This window comes from Taeniopygia guttata, chromosome 2 (assembly GCF_048771995.1).
Source record: "Taeniopygia guttata chromosome 2, bTaeGut7.mat, whole genome shotgun sequence".
Lineage (NCBI taxonomy): Eukaryota > Metazoa > Chordata > Aves > Passeriformes > Estrildidae > Taeniopygia > Taeniopygia guttata.
This window is the reverse complement of record NC_133026.1, coordinates 62438694-62461179: the sequence shown is the minus strand read 5'-3', so window position 1 is coordinate 62461179 and position 22486 is coordinate 62438694. Positions and strand designations below refer to the sequence as shown.

Sequence of the window (22486 nt, the reverse complement as noted above, 5' to 3'; positions counted from 1 at the left end):
TATTCCCTCCTCTTCTCGCTCTTCTTCAGCGCAGCCAGGCTGGCGCTGGCTTGCCCGCAAGTAACTGTGGAATTAATTAGGCTAAGATCTTGCTACAGAACAAAGGACTGGGGTTTGCTGCAGACAATGTGTGGAAGATCAGAGTAGCCTGTTGTAGCTGCAGCTTTGCAGCAGCACTGAGTGTTCAGTTCTTGCACTGAATTCCATCAAAACAATTTTTCTCAGGTTTTGGTCACCTCAACTCAAACGTGTACTTAGCTCTTGTAATGTAATTTATTTTTATATTTTTTTTACCACCTGACTTTTGACAGCATATGACTTTGTATGCATTCTGAATTTCCTTTTAAAGTCAAAGGGGAAGGAAGGAACCTGAAGGAGGGAGAAAGGAGTTTCAACACCCTTTCAATACATATCATCTGAGGTGTGTTGCAGAGGTTTCCAGGCAAACCTCATTTCAGTGTTTGATAACTGCTCAGCACTACTGGAGTTGCTCTGGTCCACACCCAGTGTTGATGCTGGAAAGCCTGCCCCCACACTAGCCTGTAAAAACTGGCAGGCAACAGGGCTCAATGCGTGTGATAAGTTGTTCCTGCTGATCCATGCCGTGTCATACCTGCTGGGAACACGCAATAGATTTGTAGCTATTCCCACAAAGAAGGTTCAGTGCTCTGCTTGGTGTGACTGGCATGCTTGGGGTGGAACTATCTGTCCTATGAGCTGATGAGGAGAGGATAAATGTGCTCTGGGCATGATGGGCTGGGTAGGAAATTTCAGTGGGTAATACAAGGCTTTTTTTTTTTTATAATCTGGGAGAGCCCCAATTGCCAGTTGTTAATGCTGAAAAACAAGGACAAAAGATTAGTGAGTGGATGTATCCTGATCCTCGTTCTAGATTCTATCTAGATTTCCCAGGAGCAAAGCTGTGGATCAGGAATGCTGCTTGTGAGATGCAGGGAAGCAGTGTGCTCACCTTCTCCAGCAGCAAGTGATTTATAGTTACCCTTGTGCATTGTTTTCAGAGCAGGGTGGTCTGGTTCCCTAAAAAATGTTCTTTGCCTCCAGACAGTGGTGCAGGAATTCATTTTGGCCCAAGTACTGTATCCCTGCTACTCTGCAGCACTCTGGAGCTGCCTGCTTTCCTCCTGGCCTTCAGGTCAAAGTCCAGGATCATGCCGACAGTGTTGCAATGTCCACCCAACAAATATTATTAAGGATAGGGACTGTAAATTAAACTGTAAGACCTTTCCACTGCTGTGTCTTCCATGGCTGTGTAAAATCTTGTCTGCTTGAGCAATACAAGCTTGACAGGGCAGTTTCATCTTCTGATTTGTAAAACAAGTGGAATATTTTTCTCTCTTCTTCCCTACCCTTCATATTTATTTAGGTCTGAATTAATACCAGACCTCAGATTTTTTTTTTTTTCCTCCCTCCTTTTTGTCTTGCCGGAGTTGCAACAGCCGTTGTTTGCAAATGATGAGAGGGCAAGGTCATGGCAGCAATAATTGCATGACAGAGTTAAGGTGTCTTATCTTTTTATCTAAGGTGGCAAGTATTTCTCATGAGGAATGACTTTGTCCTCTTGTCTACCACTTCACCCTTCCCCATTTCAGAATTTTATGCCATGCTTGAATTTTTTTTTTTCCCTGGATTAAAAAAAGCCCAACTAGATAGTAAACTAGGTTTTGTCATGTCAGCCACGTCAAGCCTGCAACATATTTTGTGCATGCATGTTTTGGCAGCCTGAAAAGTACCAGTCCACAAAGCATTAACTTATTTTTGATAATGAGATGATAGTGAAAGTTAATATTTAACATACCTCATCCAGAATACACGTGGTTGTTGGCTGAAAACAGAAGAATGGTACTCAAATGCCACTTTTCAGTGCATGTGTCTCAGTCCTAGGGATGGGAGTGGTTGCTCATGGTCTTTTCATGCAGCCAGAGGGAGGCTAACAGCTACAAGGTCTTACAGCAAACACTAGATTGTAAATTAAAGTCAGTTTTGTGATGAAGTCTTCCAATCATGTCAGATTATGTGTAGAAAAGTTACTTAGTTGCAGGACAGAGATGTGAAAGAGATATTGAAATATCCTGATGCTACTCTGTGAAAAATTATTACTATAGTATTATGAATACTGTGCGGGAAAGCTGCAAGTAAGATTTTGTACCTCCCAACTCTTTGATGTTAGATGACATTATAGAGTTGGGAAAAACTAAGCAGATCACATCAGCTGAGAAACAAGTTAGTTGACTAATCTGTGGATGGCGAAGGCTGGAAAAAGATCTAAATGTCTCAGAATAAAGGGAACTCCTACTGAAAATAAAAGAAGTAGTGATGGAGAAGTGGGTGGTACGTGGATGCTACTAAAGTTGATTTAATCATGTTGAGTATGCAGAAGATTGTCATATGATTAACAAATCATATTTTAATTGTTAGTGTATTAGCAATTATTATTTACTTAGCAAACTTCCTTCTTCCCTCTCCTAATGGAGAAAAAAAAAACAGGTCTATGATGAAAGCAAGTTTGGGAATAAAAGAGCTAATTGTTCTTGACTAAAGTGTAAAGCTGAAGGGTAGATGAAAATTTTTAGCTCTGCACTGTCTCAGGGGGCATTATCTTAGAATTCTCTTGATGTGCCCAGTGGACAGTTTGGAGGGTCTTTTTTGCCTATGGCATAGACTAAGGAACAATTTAGTGCAGAACACTAATTAAAATCTTTCCCGAGTTAGTTTACTGGCATTGAAATGGAGTCATTGTGCGTCCTTTTGCATATTTGAAATTCCGACCTTGTTTTGTGACTTCGATGTTGCTTGAGCCTTCTCTTCAAGCTGGGGATATGTCCCTTAAAGGTGAGCCATGACTGCAAGGCTTTAGCAAGGCCTTTCAGCTGCCCTGGCAGGGAATGGAGCCAGGCTCATACTGCTTGTGAGCAGGACAGCATCTCCCAGTGGGACGCAGTGGGCATAGCCTGCTTACTCCAAGGTAATTAATATAAGAAGCACTGTGTCTCTGCCTCACCAGTTTCAAGCAGCTTGAGGAAACCTGTGCCTTAGGTTTCCCATTATGATGACAGAGTCAAAGTCTTCACACTAGGAGGAAGCGCTGTGTTCTGTATTGATGTTCACACAGTAATGCATAGCACCAAGCCTTTCTGCTTTATTTTTAAGGCTGAAATGCCGGACTAAAAAAATATGCACTTAAAAAATTAAGGTAGAAATTACACAGCTAAGACGTGCGTATCAGAAAATAGTGGTTTTCAAGGAGATGTATTTCAGCAACTTAAACTATGTTAAACTTCAGAAACTATTAAGGAAACTTGTTAAGTCCATGGTTATGCAGTCCTGTACTATTTTATGAGGATGGAAGCTGTGTTCATAGGTTCATATTATGCTGCACAATCTAATTATATCTTTCTTGGAAGACAGCTAAGCACATGTCCCCTGGCTCATGTGCCACCCCCTCTTTTTCTCCCCATTCCTCTCCCTCCCCGTGCCCTCAAAACCTTTATCCCTGTGGTAGTATCAAAAGTAATTTCTTTGCTTTACTTTTCAAATGGTGCATTGCCCAGGTGGTCAGTCATATCCGTAGTTAAAGCAGTCTGACAATTTCTTGTGTTCACTGTTCACAAGTCATTTTTCTGGGCTGCAGTTTTCCTTGCCAGGTGTCTGCTGTGGTCAGAAATGGTTTACTGGTTTCTGAAAGTGAAAAGTACAGAAAATATTGTTTCCAATGTAAGAAAGATTGGATAAGAAGCTGAACCAAACATGCGCTTGCATCTGTTGAGTTAGCAAGCTCCAGTTGTGGAGCTCCACCCCATGTGGCTTTTCCCTATCATGGGGATAGGAGCCCCAGATTTGTTAGGAGTGGAAGGAGGCAGATGTTGAGCTAAAGGTCATACTGTGGTACCAGCAATATTTCTCTTGCCACCTGAGTAAAAGTTCTTGTAAATCCGGATGATTATAAACCTCTCAAAATACCAGTGTGTACTTGCTCAGTAAAAATTTTATTTTGAAGTATTGAGGTTCTAAGCGCTTAGGCACTGGTCAAATATTTCAGCAAAAGCATCCACTTATGATAAAGCTGAGCAATGTTAGATGTACTTGGCTTTTAGAGGTCTCATACAGAGAGGAAGTAGCTTGAAAGTCAGGTGTTGACTGTGTGTTGTGTTGAGGCATTCCTGCGTAGGTGTGGTGTAGGCTTTTTTGAGTGGCTGTTCCAAGAAAACAAACAACAAAACCTCTCAATAACTGGTTTGTTATTTTTCATGTGTGTTGTGTTTTTAATGACTCTTCTGGTTTCCAGTCCATTTGTGTCTGATTGAAAACATAAGGAAAGCTGGAGAGGTTTGGTTCTGAATGTGACTGGTAAAAAAAAAAAAAAAAGATAAAATTATTAAATTTTATACCTTCTTCTCAAGTCTTCCAGGATTAATTTTATTAGTTTTTTTACTCTACTTAATTTTCTTATTTTAAATGTGATCTTTGATATTTCCACCCAGCTGGTTGTACTGATGGTCACATAAATGCCACATGTTTTTACATGTATTTTTTGACATGTAAAATACAAATCGGGAGCCCAGCTGTGATCTCAAAGGAGAGGCACCCTTACTCTGAACCCTGAGGGTTAAATAGCTGAAATGCTCTCATGTTGCCCTGGATGAGAAGGAAATAGAGATGCCTGTGGCACTAAAGCCCCCCAGCTTTAGGTGTCGCAGTTGGAGAATTCCTCTGGGAGGCTTCTTCTGCAGCCTCTCTTGCATGGTTTAACTGGAGACTGTCCTGCCTTTTTTAATGTATATTGTATGAGAAACAGAACTGTATTTTTTTATTATTTTATGCTTTTTAAAAATAACTTGGGTTCAGGTTGTTGGGTTTTTTTAGGAAAAAAAACACTCTAAGATAATATGAAGGCATCACATATTTAAAGTCTCACTAGATAATGTGTTTGTATAGAAGATGGATTCTAGTTCTGTGTAGGGTAAATTGGCAGGGTTTGGTTATAAAAAGATGGAACAGGAAGGAGAGGAACAAAGGAAGATGAGACCCAACATACCTCAGTCATGAAGAATCAATTCTTATTTTCATTTATTTGTCTTAAAGTCGTTCCCTAATCAGCAGGCAAGCTGGTGGCTTTTCCCCAGGCAGGGTTTGATGCTGCTGTGACATACATGATACGTAGAGGACAGGGCTCCCCAAGGGGGACCTTCACTCAAGGGATTGGGAGGTCATAGGTGGCATGTGAGGCATCAAGAGGGAGAGTGCGAAGGTTGACACAGGTGCTGCCTGGCTGGGAAGGACCAAGGCTGCAGCTTCATGCCTGGCTTGGGGCCTTCCAAGGCAGCAGCTCTGGTGATCCTCTGGTGTCTTCTTGCTGAAACCACTGCAGAGAGCAGTCACAGCAGAGCTACAGTCCACCTACAGACTGTTCGGGGAAGGGGCTGCTTTCTTTCAGCAGCAATCTGGGCATTGAGCATTGGAAGCAGACTGTGAAACCACAGAGTGGGAAGAGGGGCTGTGTGTCCAGTGCCCCTCTCGACGGCCTTTCATGCCACTCTGGGTTAGCGTTGTGCCAGAGAATCTCTCCTGCTTTCTCATTGCTCCTTTCTAGGACAGAAGGGTTTGCCTTGCGTATCTCATGATAAGGTGGTGAAGGTAGAAGCAGCCAAATCCTCAACAGGCATTTTACCTTTCAGCGGTGGGTATTCAGTATGCTTAGGCACCACAGACAGCATTATGGCCGCTGGAGCACAAGGGCTTTTGAGACAAGAGCCCTTAATTCAGACAGCTTGTGTTTGCAGTTACAAACATGCAGCAGACTACTTTTATAACTTATAGCAGTGCAAATACTGATGCACTGCATGAGCCCTGTCCAGATTTTCACCCTTTGTAAAGAAATTACATGATGGTTACTATTTGGGTGTGTTACCTTTTGCCAGGTGTCTTCTCAAGAATCCCATGTTTTAAATGGTCCTTCATCTTGCCATGAATTATAGTGAGTCACAACATGAGTGGTGACTCACTGATACCAGTTAAACTTCAGGCTCCTGAAGGTGTGTCTCCTTCAGCTTTGACCGAAATACCCTGTTGCAGCGTGAAAAAACACTTGCAGTACATTGCACATCTGCATAGGTGGCAAATTCTCTATGTTGCTGTACTTCTATGAAAAAGAAGCTTTTGCTCTTTAATGTTCCTTTTCCAACAATATATTTTAAATATAGTTATTTTTGTTTCAGTGTAACAATACAGTCCTTTTTGTTTAGCAAGTCACTTTATCTGATCTCTTTCTTGTATTGGGAGGATGGATGGGGGACAGAAAGACATACAAAACCCAGAAACACATAGAGAAATCCCAGGGAAAGGTTAGAAGCATTCTTTCTTCAGGCTTCACACTGTCAGCTCACAAGTGGGATACCAGGGGATTGAACCAGAGCAGTTACAGGATTTAATGGTTTCCCTGCTTGTAACAGATTAATCTACCCTTTGCAAGAGGTGGTAGAGGATTACTGACCAGTCTCCAGCCAAAACAATCTCCTGGTGCAGATTTACTTGGAGTGCCACTTGAACTGTCATCAGCTCTGCCCACCCCAGTGTTTTGTTCTGCATGGGAACTTGTCACTCCTTTCTCCTTGGAGCAAATCTGAGTGTCATATTTGCAGGATGAAACTACTGGTGCTTGGAGCAGGACCTGCCACAGCTGTGCCCTGGCTCTGGGCATGGCTGTGCCATGTGGGCACGTGTCAGCTCTGTCCCGCTCTGCCGAGCCCAGGTGTATGTAAGGAGAGAGGCAGCACTGTTGTATAAGTCTCCTGCTTTATTTCTAGCTCTTCAAAGATGAGGATTTTCCATGGGGAAGGGAAGGGGGAACATAGGGCTCTGGCAAAATCTCTGTGCTTTCAGCATTTGCTGGTTTGCTCTGCTGCTGTGTTAAGATATGTGAGAATGATACTCTCGCTATTAAATATGTATTTTGTCCTATTAATGTCATTTTTACCTGAGACTGCTTTTGACTCCAACATCAATTTTTCTTCCTTCTCCTTATTCTCATCTCCTTTTGCAAGTTGAATGCCCTGGTGGCACCTACAACTGTCCTGCCAAATTTATTTTGGGTAACTGCTTCATGGTGACCTCTCTCTGGTTTGTGACAGCTGCCAGAGGAGAAATCAGGATGTAATTCAGCTCTTAGTACTGAGCAAGTAATCTGGGGACATGGCAGATTCTCCGGAACTGTGTGTTAAACAAGTGTTGATATATTTCACTATTTGTGTATTTACAAATTTGGAGGGTTTTGCAGAGGGAGATATTTTGGGAAGGTCAGGGGCCGCCTGGTCTGTCAAGAGTCTGCCCATGTGGGCTTGGAGGATCAGCTCCGATTTCTGCTGGCCTGCAGTGAGGCTTAACAGAGGGTGGGAGAGGGCCAGATGCAGGGTTTGCAAGGAAATAGATGTTTTTGTTTTCAGAGCAGCTGGGGAGTTGGACAATGGCCTCAAAAACAAACAAACAAAGGATGACTTGCAGATAAGTTATCGAGAGGAGTGGGTGTGTTTTGGGCACAGCTAAAGGACAAGCTGACAGACTGACTTTTCTCCTGCTTTTAAACTCTTGCCCTCTGTGCCAGTGTGCCAGAGGGGTTTGACATCTGTTGTCCTGGACCGAAATTTCACAACAGCCCTTCATGAGATTTTGGCTCTTCCAGCCATGAGCCTTTGCCTACGTGTAATCTGGTACTGCGCGTTCCCTGCCTGGGGCGTGCGTGAGGGCCGGCTATCGCTGGCTAGCAACAGCAAGCTGTGCAAATGGAAAGGCACCAGGATATCTCCTTTTTCTTTTTGCTCTTGGAGGACACTACTGCTCCTCTGACATCAATAATGTAAAAATGAATGATTGAATTTTTAAATCTGTTCTTGGATCAGTATGAATATTTTTAATAAGCTTAATTTTTTTTCAACAAATTATTTCTCAGTTTTAAGCAGCATATACACCTTCTGGACTGTGAAAATTAAGCTGGAGAATTTTAAAGCCTGCCTCTGCCTCAGATGTATCTTCTGAATTTTGTTTTGTTTGTAGCTTGTCTGGGCAGATATTTTTGTTTTCTAGCTGGAGATTGGTTCTAGAATTGCTAGTATTGGCAATTGCATTTCCTCAACCTGCTTCTGAAAAGTCAACATTTTTGGAGTGCAATCCACAGTGCCTTGCTCAGTTCTTTGCTGCAACTTCTTCATAGCTATTTGGTGGAAAAAAATCCTTCCTCATACTACTTGCTTATGTTTCTTTAGTGCCTCCAGTCTGTAGGGTGGAAGATGAGACATACATGTCCCAATTTCTACAAATCAGTGCAGTGGGAAACTCAAAATACATTTAACTTAAACAAAAAGCCTGAGCCTGAGTGCTGGCACATTTCTTTCGGCCACAAAATTGCTATACCTCTTGGTGAGGTGTAAATTGTAGCAAAGACATCTGTGGTGTTGGACCAGAGGGCTGAGTCTTGGCTTGTTTGTGGAAGAGCTGTGCGTCATGGAAATGCTTAAAAGTGCAGTGCACCTAATTGAACCCTTTTGAGGGAAGTTTTTTTTGAAGTTGCATCTGACTTAAAAATAAATTGCATACTTTGTGTTTTTCATACTATGAAACCTCAGTTACTGGTGTCAGAAGGGCTGTTACTATTACATTACACACAAACAACCATTTATTCTGCAAAGTTTCAATTCTGGAGTATCTGACTCTCCAAAGTTAGCTGTACTTATTTGTCATGAAAAGCGTGTGGCTGCCATTACCATCAATATTTGAACACTTCACAAACCACAGGAAACATACCCTCTTACATTTATTCAAGGGTACAAGAGTAACTATCCACACTTTACCCATAAGAAAGATTATGTTACATGTCTGAGGGCAATGAGGATGTTGGGCTAAAGCCAGGAATGCAGTCTGGTTCTTCTGGTTTCCTCTGCCTCAGAGGAAGATGACTTGGAATTTAGGGAAGCCTCACTAGAAACCTTGCTGTTCCTATCTTTCTCCTGGGAATGAGGCAGTGCCCTAGTAACAGGTTGTCTGAAATGGCCCATTTCCCCTTTCTTTGGACAGAAAGGTTAATTTCAGTATTAGCATAGCTTTATTGTGGAGTTTCAAATCTTATCTGGTCTCTGAGCTGTGAAAAAGTCACTGTGGGGCTGCTGTCCCAAGAAGTTGCATGGCTGCACTGGGACTTCCAGCTTCTTTGTCAGGCTCCATGTCAGGACTTGTCCTAACAAGCTGTGCCTTTATTTAATCTTCATCTCCCTTCCACCACTTAGGGAAATCAAAATGCTTTTCTGAAAGCAAAACATCTTGACACTGTGAGAGCTTGGAGCAAATGGCCATTAGGGGTCTGTAGCAAAGGAGCTGCTTTTCCCCGTGTTTCCAAGCAGCCCTGAGGATATTAATTGGAGCACTTGCTCTTAAATTGTTGGGCTTGCTGCTGGTGGCCTTCTTGGGGCTCTGGTAATAGGTGTCTGGGGCTGCGATGGTGAGATGCTCCAGCAGCACCAGTGGTACTGCCGGTGCCCGATGGAGATTTTACTTTAGGCTAACCTCCTGTGGCCTGGAGATAGGGATGCTTATGTGTTGGATATTGTCATCTTATAATTAAGAATCTGATAAAACTCACTGAGGTAAATGAGTTCTTGCGTTGCTTCTTGGGGTCTGGGGTTAGACTTGAGGGGGAAAGCTTTCCTCTCCTTTTCCATCTCCTTGCACTTGTGCTAGGATTGACTTTTGGAAAGAGCTCTACACTGTATTATATGTTTAAACACATCTGAGATATTAATTTATTTCAATTTATCTATCTCTTTTTCTCTTCCAGTGGGATCTTGTTTGTGATTCTGCCTGGAAAGTCCACATTGCTAAGTTCTCCCTGCTTGTAGGGTTAATCTTCGGCCACTTGATAACAGGATGTATAGCCGACTGGTAAGTGAAAAATCTTTTAATGCAATGTAGATATAAATAAATAACAGTATTAAATACTGTTTTGATATTCATTAGGAACCTTTGCATAATGATTTTTAAGGTTCTGAAAGAATCATGATGGACAAGCAGTGTAAAAGTCTGTTAATTGTTCCTGAGTAATTTTATCAAGCTAAGTAGCACAAACTATTTGATACTTGGCTTACTTATTTCCCACTGATACAATTTATTGCAGCTGTAAAGCTAGTATAGAATTAAGTATTTTCTAATTATACAAGCAAAGTCTTTAGTTTAGGGTTGATTTTTGTTTTCTTAACAAAGCAAGAGGACCAAAAGAAATTGGAAGCGGCATTGATTTCACTGAATACATGACTAATGTAATGTCAGCCCTGTGCTTACACAGTACCTTTTGGTGAGTTGAAGGCCATTTTTTGCAAACCTTTCAATTGTTCTTTTTTTAAAGCTCTTGTTAGGAAAACACTGTGATGTAGTGTTAAGGATTTAACGCTGACTTATGTGCTGCTAGCATTGGGGTATTAAACTTAAAAAGAGTAGATCACAGTTCCTTGAATTGAGGCAGTTAAAGCATTATTGGATACCCCAATGATGCTGAGGATTCAGCTTTAATTTAAAAAGGTGGTCTTGTACTGCAGAAGAGGGGGAAAAATTACATGGATGACTCAAGTGATTTCAGTGGAAACTTGAAGCATCTTAAGCAACAGCCCTGTAGTGCTGTCCCAGTCACTTCAGTGCCTTCCAGCACACTTTTGACGACCCCAAATTAACTCTTTTGCCATTCATTAAAAAAGGAGTTGCCTTTTAGGGAAATCTTATAAAATCTCAGCAATTTGCCAGCCAGTTGGGAGAGAAAAGGCCCCCTGCAGCACTGCAGTAATTTGGATCAAGCATTCCTAGCAAAATTGCATCTTAATTACTGAATAGTCACTGAAAATTTTTGGGCAAGAGACAAATTGTGATTTTTCAGTGAAGTAGAGAACATGCATGAAATACAGTTGAATTTGATTAAAATGCCACAGTAAAACGGGGCTCTAAGAACCCATAGAAAGTATAGAGGCGAAATGAATGAGGGATCTTGCTTGGCTTTCCTAAAATGGAATCAGTGTGGAGAAAGCAGACTTATTACCAAGTTAGGAAAGTGCTGCTATAATTGACAAATAAGCCACAAATAAGTGAACAACTTGTTGCCTCAGGCACTGGCTTGGAGAGAGAACTGCAGTAAGCGGGTTTAATAGCTCTCTGCCACCAAAACGAGCATCCTGTGCTTCCATCCATTTCTGTCCCCAGTGTGTACTTTGTACTGCCACATGGGCTTGTTGGACCCCTCTGCAAGCTGCTTAGCTGAGCTAATGCAGCATAAAATTACCCTGATTTTCAAATATCTAGAAATGTCTAGTGAATTTAGGAGAATTGGTTTCCAGCTGTGGTGCAAAGGAGAAGAAGGGTAACTTGGTGGCTGAAGGGATCAGTGACTCTTTTGTGGATGACTAGAATGTACGTGGTTTGCTGCCACCAAAGCTGGTCCTCATACTCCTGTTTGGTCCACATTGCCAGCTGATGCACCTGACAGAGCAGGACACCTGTGCTCAATAGTTTTTTGCTGTTTAGCAGTAGCATTTGGGGCTGGTAAAAGAAGACTTAATTGAATTTACTTTGCTATTTAATCACAGCTTGAATTTCTGCTAAGGTGAGAGGTTGTGTAAAGAGATGGATACGAAGGGGTTGTACAGATTGTACCTGGTAGAAAGAGAAAATTAAGGAAAAAGTATGTCAGTCCCAATCAAGAGCCAGGGAGATTAAACAGAGTAATGCATAAAAAGTGTTATAAAAACTCAAAGTCTGTTTTCATTTCACTTATATACCACTCTCCAGTTCAGATAATTAGAAGATGTTTTGTGCCATTAGGGGCTTTGCTTTTTGTCTTTGAAAGAAGCTTTTAAAGCTGAACGAGGACAAGCCATAGAGTGTATTAAGGCAATTTGCTAAGTAAACGGAGTGCGTGCTCTGTGTTCAAAACACAGTAGGTGTGCACACTGGGACAGCTCTGTGTAGAAAATCTATAGGAGGAAGGTCTGCAAACATACTCAGCTATGGGAAGGCCAGCTGTGTCCAATGCCTGAATAAGTTACTTGTTCCACAGGCAGAGAGTGCTGCTGGCAATTCTGCCTGCTTTGGACAGAGCCTGTTGAGGTTTGTGTGGAAAGTTTCCTCCTGGAGCAGGTGGGCATAGTGTCCATGTAGCACCAAGGCAGTAGGTCTGTACCTCTCATTGCCCTGTAGTGCCCTTGCTTCGTACCTGCTGTGATGCTTTTTGGAGCCTTTGAGTAGTTCCAGTCCCAAAGGCAAGAGAGAACCTGCAAAGAGTGGCATGGGAAGAGCTGCAAGAGCAAAGCTTGGTTATCTCAGGGTGGCAAGGTACATGTGTAGGAGTATGGGAAAAGCAGGGCTTGTCCTCAGCCCATTCACTCTCCTCCTGCAGTGCAACTCTGACATTAGGAATATCTTTTTGATGTATTTGCTTATCATACTGTATGGAGGCTGCAGATTCTTCAAAAGCCCAGGGTTGCTTGTATCCCTGGTTATTTACCTGGGCAGACAGCATTTAATATTTGATCTAGATAACAGCATGCAGTGTAGGTTGAGACTGTGATAATCTCTCTCTGGAACAGTTTGGATGGCAGCAGATAGCATCCTGAGGCTGTTTTACCAGGGAAATTGTGTATGGTTTAATTTCTCACAGGCATTTCCATGTATTGACAGATAATTCTGTCTGCATATAAAAGGGTTTTTTTTAATGCTCTAAGACACCATCCTGTCAAAATACTGCTGGATCACCAAATATATTGCTTATAGCTGCCCAGAAGCTTTGGATTTTTGAGAAATGTGCTGCATGCCTTGGTGAAGAAGATGACTAGTTTTGTGCTCGTGGGGAAATACCTCTTACCAGAGGGCTTTTCTGGCCTCAGTTGATTTTTACGGGCTCAGGAGGCTCTTGGATTTTCTGATTTTTTTCATTAGCAGCAACCATTCATTTGTTTAACTTGTATAGTGGCAGAAGAAATTCTGTGTCCTAATGATGGGTAACCTTGAGTACAGGGGATGGGAGGAGGGGAGGAAGGGAACAGAAGTATGCTAAGCATGAGGTCTTTTTCAATCAACATCAGGGAATGGCAGGTCAGGCTTGTGATGAGAATTAAGTTCCTAATTCTGAGTGTTTGCATAATGCCTTTCATCTGCAAAACACTTCCACAAATACTAATTGGTATGAATTACAGCTTGGCATAACAAAAATGGGGCTGCAAAAGTCTGTGCAGGTAGCTGATAACACAAAGTTCATAGGCTTTTTTTTTCTGTATTCAAGGTTTTACATGAGGTATTTCCCCTGCCTGCCCAAGTGCTATGTTCCATAAATACAAAACCTGAAGCACAGACAGCAGTCACTCCCCATGTCCAGCATGCCTCCAGTTGTACATCACAAAGCCAGGGATATTGTGTTCTCACCCTCAGTCCCACTGCAGCTCAACTTCCAGGGTGCTGTGCTTGCACCCTGATGGAGGGCAGCCTGCTTTGACCTTGCTTTCTCCAGCTTGCATGCTGGTTCTGTTTTAAAAGCTTTGAATGTCTAATGCCAACAAGTTAAATCTTTGAAGGGCCTCACAGGTGATACTACAGCTGAAAATAATAATAAACCTGTTCTCATGCAAGCAGCCTTGACAACACTTTCTTAGGTGTGACTTTGAAAAAGCCTGAATGATGACTGGTGCACTCTTATAGTTCCCAAAAACGCAAAAAATTGTAATGATATCTCTTTTTCAGCCCTTCACTCCTTACTTTATTTTAAGTACTGCAAAATCCAAAGTTCTAATTGTGAATGCATATGTATAATGTATTTTATAACTGCTGGTGACAATCTGCTGAAATAATTGAATATAAATGCTACAGCATGTGAAACTGGACTAAGTTGTGAGATTTAAATGCTCTTTATTGTGCTGACATTCAACCTGATGGCTGGCTTGCAGCTGACAGTCTGCTTTGAATGGGTCTGTGAAAGCTGCCTACAAAAAGCAAGTTCATGTATTCTTTGTGAAAATGGCATATGGAGCTGACTAAAAGGGATCCTCAGTTCTACTGGAAAACTTGTGGGAGTTGACAAGTTGAAAAATTTTGGAAGTCTCCACATAATGATCCAATTCTTGCTTAAAATTAGCCATGTGCTCTGGTGCTTCATATCATTCTCTTTGCACAGAAAGAGGGGAGAGAAAAGGAATTCTAAACACTAAACATATGAATAAGAGATGTTAAAAATGTCGTGTTCCTTGGACATGAAAGAGCCAAACTCTGCAGCGGCTGCCCCCACATTGAATGTGGGGGCATAACTCTTCCTCCTTGTCAGCACTGTACCAATACATGCAACTACAAGTTGCTGCTGCAAAGGAGGTCTGCAAGTCCTCTGCCCCTGTTGCCTGTAATGGTTTTTGAAGTGGTTTATTCCTCACCCTACCCAAAACTAGTCAGGCTAGTTTTGTGGGTCTCTCCAACAGCTGTGGGGATACAAAGTGGAGGGACTTGGAGCTCACAATTTTTCTGAGTGTTATTATTGACTCTCTAAGGCTCAGTGAAGTGACCTGAGCCTGTTTTGTGTTCAGTCTGTATTTGTTAGGCTTCTCCTTGACAAATGAGACCAAGAAAAGTAGTTTCCTGAGCTGGCTGCTCTTGTAGATGAGACTGAAAAGTACGTGTCTCTTGGGAGGAGGAGACCTCTGCAACTAAAAATATATTATGCCATGCAGTATATAATACCATATATCCTTCTGTGCTACTACAAAAAAAACTCTGAGAAGTTGATTTTCATCTCCAAAGGTCTTATTTATGGCTTTACAATAGTTCCTAAGTGCTTCCTTGTTTATCTTTGTTGTATTGAAAATGCTGATTAAATCAAGCACCAATGCAATGTGCTGCTTAATCATTTCTGAGATGAACTTGTCAATGCAAAGCTGGCAGAGAATTCTGGGATTTAGTAAGAAAAAAGTAGAAAAGAATGGAACAAACATTAAAAATGGGTGGCAATATTTGGAAGGGATTGCCTAACTTGTTCCACTCTTTGCCAGTTTTAATGATCCAGCATGATGTCCATCCTGGTTTTTAACACTGTTTCTCCATACTTCCTTATTTTTAGGGTTGGTCGACGGCCTGTACTGCTCTTCTCTGTCATATTCATTTTGATATTTGGACTGACTGTGGCACTCTCAGTGAATGTGACCATGTTCAGCACACTCAGGTTTTTCGAGGGATTTTGCCTGGCTGGAATAGTCCTGTCCCTGTACGCACTGCGTGAGTATTCCTTCATCACCCATACAAATGGGTTTTTATCAAGTATGTGGTTTGCTGTTCTCTGGCTTCCTGCTTTTGTTCAAACAGATCAAGCCAGAATTATATTGATTGCAAAAGCTTTAACCCAAATTTTGCTAAGGAGGTTTTTGCAGCTGTCTCTTTAGGTTACTACAAAGCAGTCTATGAAGCTGTTTCAGAGTTCATTTTAAAAGTTATAAGATGGTTTGGGCTTGTCTGTTGTTTTTTAAACCTAGAAGTTACCTGGGTCATAGCCATAATGTGTAATGGGAGTAGATTTCACCCTGCAATATTGAGCTCAGTGGGAGACTGACAACTTTGGCTGCCTCTAGCAATTTGTACTCTGGCACTTTTTCAGAACTTCCTCTATAACTTGCAGAAATATCCTGTGTCCCTGCCTCAGGATTGGAAAGTTACAGCAAAAGTGTATTAGAAATTGTGAAGTCCTTTTATCAACTCCTTTTTATTTTTTGGTTGTGTAATTTTGGGGTTTTTATTTGGGTGTTGTTGTTGTTTTTGTCAGCTTCATGAGGGGGGAAAAAAAATCTCTGAGAGAAACTTGAGGGAAAGCTTGTAAGAAACATCTACATTCTCCCATCTGGGGTGACTAGTGGACAGAGCACCTGAAAACCCCCTCTGGAGGCCTTGCCTTTGGCGTAGATGCCACCAGCCTAATCTGTGTCCCTGGGATATGTTCAAGGGAGCATCTTCTGCTTCCTTGGCTGTTTGTAATTAACAGGTAGCACCACACCAACCAAAGAAAACACAAAATATTCTCCTCTTTATTATGGCTCTGGAAAAGTATTATCTAATTATATCCCGGAAGTTGCTGTACATCTTCATAAAATTTTATTTACTTCCTATTGTGGATGGTATCTAACCCATCATGATTTAGCACAGTATCCTTACTTTGCACAGAGTATTTTGTAGTATTAAGTTTCACAGTTTTTGTTTTATTTTTGGTCTGTGCCATGGGGAGAGAGGCCTGACTGCAACAGACAAGTTTGCTCTGCATTGCATTTTGTTTTATACCTGACATGGTACCCAAGATACATTATTTTTTAATCTCTTGGCTTTGCTCGTGTTATCTCTAGTGAGAATCTTATACCAAAAACTGAAACTACCACTGAGACATTACACTTTTATTGGGAAGTAATTTAACCTGTGTGGCTTCCATGGGAGGGGACTTCAGCAATTACTAGTGTGATGTTCAGCTGGACAATAGGCTTGTCAGGATTTTTCACAGCCCAGTTGCAGCATGTTAGTTTTTCTTACTAGATGAGGGTTTTTTTCTTACTTTTAAGAGATGGCAGCTGATGATTTTCATGGGGAAATACCAACTAAGTAGAAGTTTCATTCTGGGCATTTTTATGATTGGAGTGAAAGAGTGTATGTGTTGCTTTAGATCAGACAATAGCTTGTCAGCCCAGGCTTTCATTCAGAAAATGGCATATTCTGGTTGCTTCATGCTCCAGAGCAATGATATGAGTCTGCTATTTAATCCCCACCCCCTCTAAAATTCAGGTGTTTGCTATAACCACTACTGTCTGGATAGACAATGCCTAAACAGAGCTAGTAGGTGTTAGGAGAGATCAATGTGAAATTAGCTACAGGCTGAACATCAGCACACTTCTGGTGTGGATGATGAGAAAATGGAGACTGGAGATGAGAAAATGTGAAAGATGCAACACCTGTGCCTCTGATAAATCTGACCTTCTGTCTCAAGAGATGAGGGGAGTGAGTTTTTACTGTATTAAAAAAATTAAACAAAAAAGAAGTTGTCGCCTTGGAATAGAGTACTTGGAGAGAAGTAATCCCTAGTCTCAAGAGAATGGGAGTTGTAGGATTTTCTTTTTGGTTGTGGTTTTGATTTTAGTCCTCATATAATCTGTTAGGCTTCCTTTCAGTCTTTACTTACTATCTTTTCTGCTGGAATCGGAAAATTGTGTGGAGTACTCTTATGATTCATAGCTTCTCTTCCCTTTCCCTTAATGGCCTTGATTTCTTCCCCTGGAGATTTGTTGCCCTTGAACTCCCACCTGGCTGCCCTGAACAGAACAATGGAAAGTGAAAAGTTTGACCTGTTAGTGGCAGCCATTAGCCAAAATTTCCAAAGCTACTGTGCAGAAGAAAACTGCATAGGCTTGCATAGCCTGCAAAGATAATTAGTCTGCCTCTGGGATCCTTTTACAGTGTTGAGCTTGCTAGTTGTGCTTGGATTTATGGCCTGCCTGGGGGAAATTGTAAATAACAGTTCAGGATGCTTTGGGAGTGAGAAGAACACCAAAGTGCTGTCTTTAAAACACTGAGCTGCCAAGATTGAGTTGCCTTCACCATCCAAACCGCACTCTTCTTTGTAACATAGTGCTGTTTCCTAAGCTGTGTGCCCCAAGGTGCAGAGTGTGCCAGGGATGAGCCCTGCCTTCCATGGAGGCACAGCATGGAGCTGCTGTGCTCCTCTGCAGGCTTTCCTCAGTGCTGTGCTGAGCTCACTTCTTGTGGCCTCCAAGTACAGCCTCGTCTTGCTTGGACCTGCTCAGGGCTTATCTGAAGGAACCCACCTTGGGATGTTGGTTGGTAAAACTGAAAATTTTTCCTGCAGCTACCATAGTTTGTTGGAAGAGGTGTTTCAGGTGAAATTTTTAGTGAAGGTGCAGGAAGAGACAGGCTTTGTGCAGGGGATGGTGCTTGTTGTGAGGAAGGGAAGCAGAGAGGCAATGAGCCCAGGACTCTCACCCTCTGGCTGCTGTGGGTCCTTGCATCATCCAGGAGAATGAAATGCAGCAGATCCTATTCCACTAAACACATGCAGGTTTGAAAGGCTTTTCTTTCATGCTGATGGGGAACAGGAGGAACATTTATTGTCTTCCAGAAGTGTTTTCCTGCCTGGAAATGGGTTTTCTGACCAATCTTCATAGAATCCTTTGCTTCTCAGCAGTTAGCACATATCTTGTATGGTCAAGGAGGGTACAGTGTCTCCCTGTATGCCACACTCAGCAGCAATGTGATGCACAGAGCTGGAACTGCCTGCTGTGATATGCTGGGTGGGTCCCCCACTATCCTTGCTTAGCAGATTTCTGCGGTAATGGGACACTTCTTGTTGGAGGAGTGTGCTGGGACCAGTGGCAAAATCTCCTGGAGAGAGCAATGGTGAAGGGATGAAAAGGAGTGCTCTGGCCACGGTGGCTGGAAGGGCATGTATGGCCTGCCCAGCAGCTAGACGTAGAAGAGATTATATATAGATTGGAGACTGGAGGAAGACAGGTTAAGAGAAGGCAGGGGAAAGCTGGTTTTTTCCCAGAGTGCCTTCTGTTTGGTATTTGTCACTGTATGCATATCCAGAGAGGAAGGATGGGCATTCTGGCCTTGTCAGCGTAGATGGATGCATGGTGCCACAGCCTGCTGCCCAGTCCAAGGACAGGAGGTTTGAGTTTACCCACTGGGGGGAAAACCCTAAGATGGCCCTGAGAGGAATTGTCCTTTGGACAGGCTGAGAGAAAGAGGTGTGGAAGCCCTGAGCAGGGTCACGGGTGCCTGAGTAATGCCTCTGCTGGTATCTGTGGATTTGCCGCAGCAGGAGAGGCATGACAGTCTCATGCAGATAGCTTTGCTTGCTGTTGCAACTCACGTGGGACCAAGTACACTCAGCAAATGTGGAAGTCGTGGGAGAGAGCAAATCTGATTATTTTGAGGGTGGGGAGGGTGTTTCATCTGGGCCACTTTCGTCTCACTGGGTCATTGCCTCGGCCCTGACCACAAAGCAGCCTTTTCCTGGGTGCTTGTGGGGAAGGGCAGATGCTTTGGCTGGCTCAGCACAGCTCCCTTCCTTAGGGCTCGTTGCCATCAGCTGACACCAGACCTCTCATGGCTGAGGGCAGGAGTTTCCCCTTCATATCTTTCTTCTCACATACTGCTGCCCAAGTCAGGCTGGTGCCAGCATCTGCCTGAGCCCTCTGCCAGGCAAGCCATCCCCCTTCCCCCTGGAGACCACCAAGCGTGCCACTGTCAGTGGATTGTGCCCTCTGATCATGTCCCCTGCTTCCTCTGGGAGATCTACTGGGCACAATGCTGCCTGAGCCTGGGGAATAGAGTGGGAGTGGGGGCTCACACTGGGCAGGGCCATTAAATGAATGAAGGGGAAAAAGCCTTCCCTTCCAGTTCTTGTCCTATGCTGTGTCTGTTTCACAGTCAAGATCCCTGCTTTTGTCACTTTCTGGAGCCAAAGTATTTGGTATTAATTAAACTATTTCAGGGGAAGAAGAAGAGGAAGAGATATTTTTCAGGCAAATGCTCCTGGCAGATTTAAAGAGCTTCCCATTAAAGTGCTGTTGCTAATGACTGTACCTGAGCTCAAGCAGCACAAGCCGCAGTGTGGATTTGCACACAATTGCAGGCTGTTCAGCAGTTTCATGGGTGACTGAGCTACAGATTATGCTGCAAAATTCGAAAGTCTAGACTTGAATGAACTGGTAAATAAGCTCTAGAAATAGCTGTGCTGGAAAGAAGACAACATCTAAGGTTGGAGCAAGGAAGCAGGGGTGTCCCTCCAATGCATAGTTGGCAGAATGAGTGGGCATGTTTCTTCTGTCTCACTGTTGGGAGAAAAAAGGTAGAAACACTGATGAAAATCATAGGTTGTGTTTCAAAAGCCTGTGGAAGCTTGGAAAAGGCTTTCAGTTAGGATGTCCAGCTGTGATATATCTTTCTTGTTTATAGCTAGGTCAGTCTAAGCTCTTGCTCCTGTAAATTGCAGTGATCTGAGAGGCTAAATGTTGCTTCTTAAGATTTTTTTTAAACATGTGTGCTGAAAAGCTGGAGCAGAGTGCTAGAAAGTTTGCTGCTGACTGAAGAATAAGCAAGTGCCAAAATGGAGCTGCTCTGAGTGTTGGGCTGTAGTGATGTCAGATTTATAAAATAATTTTGCTTCCAGTCACATTAATCGAAAGGGTAAGATTTATGTTTTTTTTTTCTTTTCCTCCTTTATTTTCCAAAAGTGTATAGGCTCTGAAATCCTGAAGCATTCCAAGTTTATAATTGATTTCATTCTTCATTTTCTTCTCATGACTCTTTACTAGCAAGCATGGCCTTGGCAAGGCAGGTGAAGCACTGGAAGCAGCAGGCTCTGAAGCTGTTCTGTGTAATCTGAACTGGCTCAATAAATAACCCTGCAAAGCATTCCCAAACTGTAGGATGTGGAAAATATCTGATTTCTTTCCAGTGCATTGACATGTGAGTTAGATCTGCAGTAACATGGAGTTCTCTCCACTGACAGGTCTGTGATAAGATCAAGGTTGTTAAGCCACCTACCTTCTGTTTATGTAACCAGCCTTCCTTTGTCTGAGTCACTTGATGCAGATCTGGTAGGAGTGATCACAGAGGGATCCACTGAACAAAAAATGATAACTGGCTCACCTTAAAGTGGCCATTAATTGTTAAATGATACAGAATAACTTTGTTTATATGGCCACCACAGGCTGTTCTATCATTGAGCTGGAATGTGATTTTCTGGAAACAGCAATGCTACAATTTTTGCTACAATCTTTGTGGTAGAGCTGTTAAAAAAAAAATAGTATGCAGTAGGAACTCTCCAGCTGCTCAAAAAAAGTGCTGTGCATGCCTTTTATCAAGTGCCTGGGGGCTCAATTTATGCAAGAGTGGAAAAGGTTATTGGAATTGCAGTACTCTCCTTATAAGTATAAATCTCCCTGTTCGACGTTGCTTCCCTCACTATAGTCAGATCACAACTCAAAATGGTCTGTCTCTTTTTCCTCATTACTTCTGCTGAATTTCCTTCCTTTTCCTGATGGTTAGAGTAGGTAGGTTGGTGCCCTTTTGAAGGACACAATGTCTGCCATTAGGGCACATGGACCCTCATCCTTATTTTAACTCCTACACATTGTCTTCTGGAGCAGAGGTGCCCTTGAAGCATTGCTAATATATTGTCCTGAATCCTTTAAAAATGTACCATTGAAGGTAGCCCACTTGAAATTAATTTATACCAAGTCTTCAAGTATGCCAAAGGAGAATAAAAGTAGGCTCTTTCTAAAGCTCCTTGGAAGGCTGGAAGATGTTTGCTTGATACAGGTATTGCAGCAAATGTAATTTTAATCAATTTTTCCATTTCAGTTGCTGAAAATCTTGTATGTTGTCAGTGTGACAAAAAGCCTAAGGAATTAATTTTATTTGAGGTACTTTTTGTATGACTGGTCAATTGTGAATGCAATTAAGATGGAACACTGAAGTTGTTACACTTGTGATGATGACAATCAGATGAGATTACAGTACACTTGCAATTTTCCCCAGCTCAGAACACAGCTTGCATTTTTACCATTTAAAGTGTCTGTCATTTAATTGTTCCAGACCAGCTCCAACACTCTGGGTATGCTCAGTCTGCAAAATCTTACCTTCTGTCATGCAAATATGTAACTGTTCAGAACTGTAATTACACTTTTAGGGATTTTTTTAATTGGTGGGGTTTTTTTTATTCTGAGCAATGTCAAATAGATTCATAAGTTTCACAGCTGAAAGCTTGCTGCCGCTAAAAGGAAATGAGAGGGGCTTTTCTCTTCCTCCTCCAAATTCCTTTGCATTGTCTCAGCTGCTCATACAACTAATGACTTTAGACTATAAGGCAATGTTTAAAATAGTTAAATCCAAAAAGTTGCCTTTCACTTGCAACTCTTTGACACAGCTGGTGTTATAGCCTCACTGTAAGAATAAATTGTGAAGTGTCTTTTCCCTCTGCTGGTTTGTTGGGGGTTTTCCCTCTTGCTGTAAGCTGCTAAATAGCTTTTTCTTGCTACATAGATCCAAGCTCATGTTCTGTGTTGTGTAGGGTGGCTGGTAGTAAAAGCTTCCTATAACACATGTGCACACATCCATGCAGGCCATGTCTAAGTGACTTTGGTTTTTTTAAATCTTGTTAATTTTTCCTAACAGGAGGCTAAACTTTTTGCAGAGACTTGTGCTGAGACTGTTGGCTTACTGAGTTTTAGTTGCTCTGCTCCTCATCTGTGTCCCAGCACTTGGCAACACTTGAAAACAGGATGGGCTAGTGTTGGAAATGACACAAGCAGTGACGTTCTCAGGAGTTGTACTTAAGACAGGCAGCATTCAGGGTTGGATTTGTTTTTCCCCCAGATGCTTCTTCCAGTGAGGGCACAGATAAACACGCATTTTT

At 42.3% G+C, this 22486-nt stretch overlaps 1 protein-coding gene across 2 annotated transcripts in view; it reads left to right on the top strand.

Moving 5' to 3' along the window:
• Positions 1-22486, top strand: part of SLC22A23 (solute carrier family 22 member 23) — a 108646-nt gene that overhangs the window by 6970 nt on the left and 79190 nt on the right. For both annotated transcript variants that reach the window (XM_002197765.7, XM_012571520.5), the window contains exons 2-3: positions 9839-9942; positions 15134-15288. In XM_002197765.7, coding sequence (XP_002197801.6) covers positions 9839-9942; positions 15134-15288 — 259 coding nt within the window. The remainder of the gene's footprint in view (positions 1-9838; positions 9943-15133; positions 15289-22486) is intronic.